Source organism: Ooceraea biroi, chromosome 14 (assembly GCF_003672135.1).
Source record: "Ooceraea biroi isolate clonal line C1 chromosome 14, Obir_v5.4, whole genome shotgun sequence".
In the NCBI taxonomy this organism is placed as follows: domain Eukaryota; kingdom Metazoa; phylum Arthropoda; class Insecta; order Hymenoptera; family Formicidae; genus Ooceraea; species Ooceraea biroi.
In genome coordinates, this window is record NC_039519.1 from 1,494,938 (window position 1) to 1,499,629 (window position 4,692).

Below are 4,692 nucleotides of genomic sequence, written 5' to 3' on the forward strand. Positions count from 1 at the left end.
GGGGGGCGCTTTGAGCGTCTTCGGGCCTCTAACCCTTAGGCAGGTCAGTGACGGTGGTTTACCAGGGTATGCTCTGGCTGGAAGAACGACTTTGGCCCGCATTCGTCCCAGATGCGAGTCCCTGGACACCCCCAAAGGGTTCACCGGTAACCCCACCCTCTTTCGGCTCTCGGTGGGACTAGGGTTGGCCACCCGAAAACCGCCTCTCGGCTGTCCCACACTTCATTAGGGAAAATTTACCGGGGGAAGGTTCCCCACTGCGGTGGGGACGCCATGATGGCCGAACCCGAGGGATTCAAAACTGCAACATGAATAACGCATTTTCTTTGTGGAAATCGGGGGGGAAGACGGGCGCGGAGGCGCCGGACGGCGTGGACGAGGAGGCGTGGGAGTCGCCTCGGGAGGTGGTGCTGGTGTCGGACGTGGAGGAGAGGATCTCGCTGAGGGCCATCTTGGACCCGGCGGTCGCCTCCTCCTCCGCGGCCGACGGCAGCCGCGGGGGCACGCGACGGCCGCGGACCCGCCAAACGGCGAGGAGGGGAGGGTCGAGCGCGCGATCCGGCAGTCGGGCCGGTCGGGCCAGCCGGGACAGTTCCCGGGAATTGGTTGCCTCGACGATGTGCGACGTGGCGTCCCTTCCGGGGGACGTCGACACCGACGCGTCGGCGAGCGAGACGGGAAGGAAGCACAAGCGCGGGAGGCCCCCTACCACCGGGGAGTACGTCGGCCTGGCGGAGGCCAAGCGCGCCGCCAGGGAGGAGGAGCGGCTGAAGAGGGAGTGGGAGCGGGAGAAGGAAGTCCTCGCCTCCATTCCCTCGCCAGCCGACAAGAGGGAGCGCGACTCCTGGGAAGTCCAGGTGGAGCGCTTTCGGGAGTGCCCGTCGCCCGACATCACGGCTCGGGTGATGGAGCACCTCGAAACCGTGGTGAAGGTCGCCAAGAACTCGGGCCACCTTCAGGGCCCCTATGTCAGGGCCCTGAAGGAGGCCGCGGCGGGCATCAGGGCGGCGCTCACCGTCACTGCTGAGAGGAGGGGCGCCGCAGCCCCTTCTCTCAGCAAGGAGAACGCCGCCCTGAGGGGGGAGGTGGAGTCCCTCAAGTCGCAGGTGCGCGAACTGAGGGACACCATCTCCCTCATGGGACGAGCGACCGCGGGGACGTTAAGGGATGGCGAAGCGGGGGACGGGGAGGAGAGCCAGCGGGTGGCTACCTCCCCCGTCCTGCACGTCAGTGGGCGGAGGCTGGTGTCCCCGCCGAGGAGCCCGGCAACGGTGGAGACGGGACTCCGGACCGAGACCACCCCGCAGAAGGGGGGAGGTCCTCCCGCCGAAAGGGAGGACCCCCTGGTCGCCATGGAGGCCAGAATTATGGCCTCCATGGGGACCATGGTCTCGCGGATCGTCGCGGAGGCGGTGGCGCCCCTAATTAGGCGCGGCGCGAGAGAGGGAGCGGAGCCTCCCCGGCAGGATGGACCGGAGGAGACGAGCGTCGACACCGCGAGGAAGAAGAGGAAGAGGAACAGGAAGAAGGGTGGTGGTGGGGCGGGCGGAGTTCCGCCAGCCCTCAGCCCCCCTCCGGCAGAACGGCAGTCCGGGCAGGCGGTGGCCGGCCCGGTCGGCCAGGCTCCGGTCGGCGAGAAGGAGCAGCCGTGGTCGACGGTGGTGGGCAGGAGGGCCGCGAGGCCCACCGCCCAGCCACCGGCCCCCGCGGGTAAGGGCAAACCCGTGCCGGGCAAACCCGCCCCAGGTAGAGGGGCCAGCGGGGGGGGCAAACCCGCGACGGGCAAACCCTCCCCGCCCGGCGGTCGACCCGGCGCGAAGGGGCTGAAGCCCCCTAAGGCGCCCAAGACGGCGGCCGTCGTTATCACGGCCGCCAACGGCGACTACAAGGGGGCCGTGGAGAAGGCGCAGAAGGGCGTGGACATCGACGCCCTGGGGATCGCCGCGCCGCGAGTGAGGAGGGCCCTGACGGGGGCCCTCATCTACGAGATCCCGGGGCCGGAGTCCGTCACCAAGGCGGACGAGCTGGCCTCCCGCTTGGTGAAGGTTTTTGAGGGGTCGGGTGTAAGGGTCACCCGACCCCTCAAGAAGGCGGAGTTGCGCGTCCGACGGCTGGACGACGCGGCCACGGAGGAGTCGGTGTCTCGGGCGGTCGCAGCCGCGGGAGGCTGCGACCCCCGAGACGTCGAAGTAGGACCGATCCAGAGGTCCCCAGACGGTCTGGGGACCTCTTGGATCAGGCTTCCTGCGCAGGCCGGCGGAAAAGTCGCCGACCTGGGCAGGATCAGGGTAGGCTGGGCCTGGGCACCAGTAAGTGTACTGGAGCCCAGGCCACTTATGTGTTACAGGTGTCTGGCTAAGGGGCACGTGCAAGCGACGTGCCCCAGTCGGGAGGACCGCCGAGACCTGTGCTACAGGTGTGGCGCGGCGGGTCATCGGGCGCGCGGATGCGCCGCTGACCCGAAGTGCCCTCTGTGCACGGGTCTCGGTAGGAGGGCGGACCACAGGCTGGGTAGCGCGGCCTGTGCTCCGCCCTCCAAGGGGGGAAAATGGGGTGCAAAGGGGGTCGGAGACGGCGGCCCAGGGAGGGGCGCGGCCGACGGAGGCCGCTCCTCGCCTGCGAAGGGTCGCCTCTCCGGCTCCCAGACAGGCGGCCCCGTCGGCGGGCGCGGCACCGGAGCCGGCGCCTGCCGATGGGGACAAAAGAGGGGCGGCTCCTCCGCGGAAGGAGGAGCCGAAGCCCCAACGGGTGACCCGCTCGATGGGGAGGAAGATGGCGGAGGCAGAGGGTGAGAGGGGCCTGGAGGAGCCCGCCATGGACGTGGAGTAATGGCGGGCCAGGTCCTCCAGGCCAACCTTAACCGCGCCCGCCGGGCTCAGGATCTTTTCCTCCAGAGCCTGGCGGAGCGCGGTTACGCGTTGGGCATCGCGGCGGAGCCCTTCAGGCCCCCCGCGGACGGCCCCAGTTGGGCCGTCGGCGGGGGGGGCCTCGTCGCGATCGTGCGCGGCGACGCCGCGGGCTCCCCTCCCCTCCGAGTGTTGGAGGTCGGGGGGGAGTTCGTGGCGGCGCAGTGGGGAGGCATCACCGTGGTCGGGGTCTACGTGTCCCCGAGCCTGAGTCTCGCCGAGTACGAGGGGTTCCTGGACAGGCTGGGGGGGTGCATAGTTCGGCACCCCCGCGGCCTGTTGTTGGTCGCCGGGGACTTCAATGCGAAGTCCGCGCTCTGGGGTTCCCGGCGGCCGGACGCGAAGGGCGCGGTGCTGGCGGACTGGGCGGCGGGTCTGGGCCTGCATTTGTTGAACGTGGGCTCGGACAGCACCTGCGTGCGGTGGGCGGGGGAGTCCGTGGTCGATCTGACCTGGGCATCTCCGGCCCTCGCGCGTCGGGTGTCGGGGTGGAGGGTGTTGTCGGGGGTGGAGACGCTGTCGGACCATAGATACGTGTCTATGGTGGTGTCTCCGCCCTCGGGCTCCGCCCCCCGCCAACGGGGGACGGGCGGACCCCGACCGCGGAGATGGGCGCTCAAGGGGCTGTCTGGTGACAGACTGGTCGCCGCCCTGCTCGCGTCCACGTGGCCGGAGAGGCCGGAGGGCACGGTGGAGGAGGAGGCCGGCTGGCTCGGGGACATCGTGACGCAGGCGTGCGACTTTGCGATGCCCCGGGCCGGCCGGCCTCGGCGACGGCCCACCTACTGGTGGAGCGCGGGATTGGCGGAGCTGCGGCGCGCATCGGGGCGCGCCTGGCGCCGCTTCTCCCGCGCCCGTCGCCGGGGGACGGCGGCGGAGGTGGACGCGCGCTACGGGGAGCTCCAGGAGAGACGGAGCTCCCTGAGGGCGGCGATCAGGGACGCCAAGGCGAGGGCCTGGGAGGAGCTCCTCCGGTCCGTGGAGGGCGATCCCTGGGGGCGTCCGTACCGGCTCGTGATGGGCAAGTTGCGGCAATGGACGCCCCCGGAGACGGAGGAGATGGATCCCCTGGAGCTGCGCGGGGTCCTGGACACCCTCTTCCCGGCGGGAGGCGGGTGCCCGGGACCCCGGAGTGGATGACCTCCGAGCGGCCCCAGGAGATACCGGGGATCGGTCCGGAGGAGTGGGCGGGGATCCTGCGCCGGCTGCGGGGCCAACGGGCCCCGGGGCCGGACGGGATTCCCAGCCGGGTCTGGGCCCTCGCGATGGAGGTCCTGGCCCCGAGAGTGAGGGCGCTCTTCGAGCGATGCCTGGAGGAGGGACGCTTCCCCGCGGCTTGGAAGAGGGCGAAGTTGGTCCTCATCCCGAAAGGCGGCGGAGGAGACGCGGCGGCGGTGCGCAAGTTCCGGCCGATATGCTTGCTGGACGAGATCGGCAAGCTGTTCGAGCGGGTGATAGCGGGCCGTCTCGTCCGGCACCTGCCCGGGGGTGCTCCGGGTGAGGAGGAGAGACAGTTCGGCTTCCGGGAGGGCCGCTCCACGGTGGACGCCGTGTTGAGTGTGAGGGCCCTCACGGAGGCCGCTGTCTCGAGGGGGGGAGTTGTGGTGGCGGTGTCGCTAGACATAGTGAACGCCTTCAACTCCCTCCCTTGGGGAGTGATAGTGGAGGAGATGCGCGCGCAGCTCCTCCCTCCCTACCTCGCGAGGGTGATCCTGGAGTACTTCCGGGACAGGTCGCTGGAGTGGGTCGACCGGGACGGGCGCACCAGGACCCGCGAGGTGGAGCG

The 4,692-nt window shown here is 70.5% G+C and overlaps 2 protein-coding genes across 2 annotated transcripts; both read left to right on the top strand.

Moving 5' to 3' along the window:
- Positions 1-308: 308 nt before the first annotated feature.
- Positions 309-2,792, top strand: LOC113563437 (actin cytoskeleton-regulatory complex protein PAN1-like). The gene has a single exon (XM_026975082.1). The coding sequence runs from the start codon at positions 309-311 to the stop codon at positions 2,790-2,792; it is 2,484 nt and encodes an 827-aa protein (XP_026830883.1).
- Positions 2,793-2,828: 36 nt separating this feature from the next.
- On the top strand, positions 2,829-4,046 carry LOC113563438. The gene has a single exon (XM_026975084.1). The coding sequence runs from the start codon at positions 2,829-2,831 to the stop codon at positions 4,044-4,046; it is 1,218 nt and encodes a 405-aa protein (XP_026830885.1).
- The last annotated feature ends 646 nt before the right edge of the window (positions 4,047-4,692 follow it).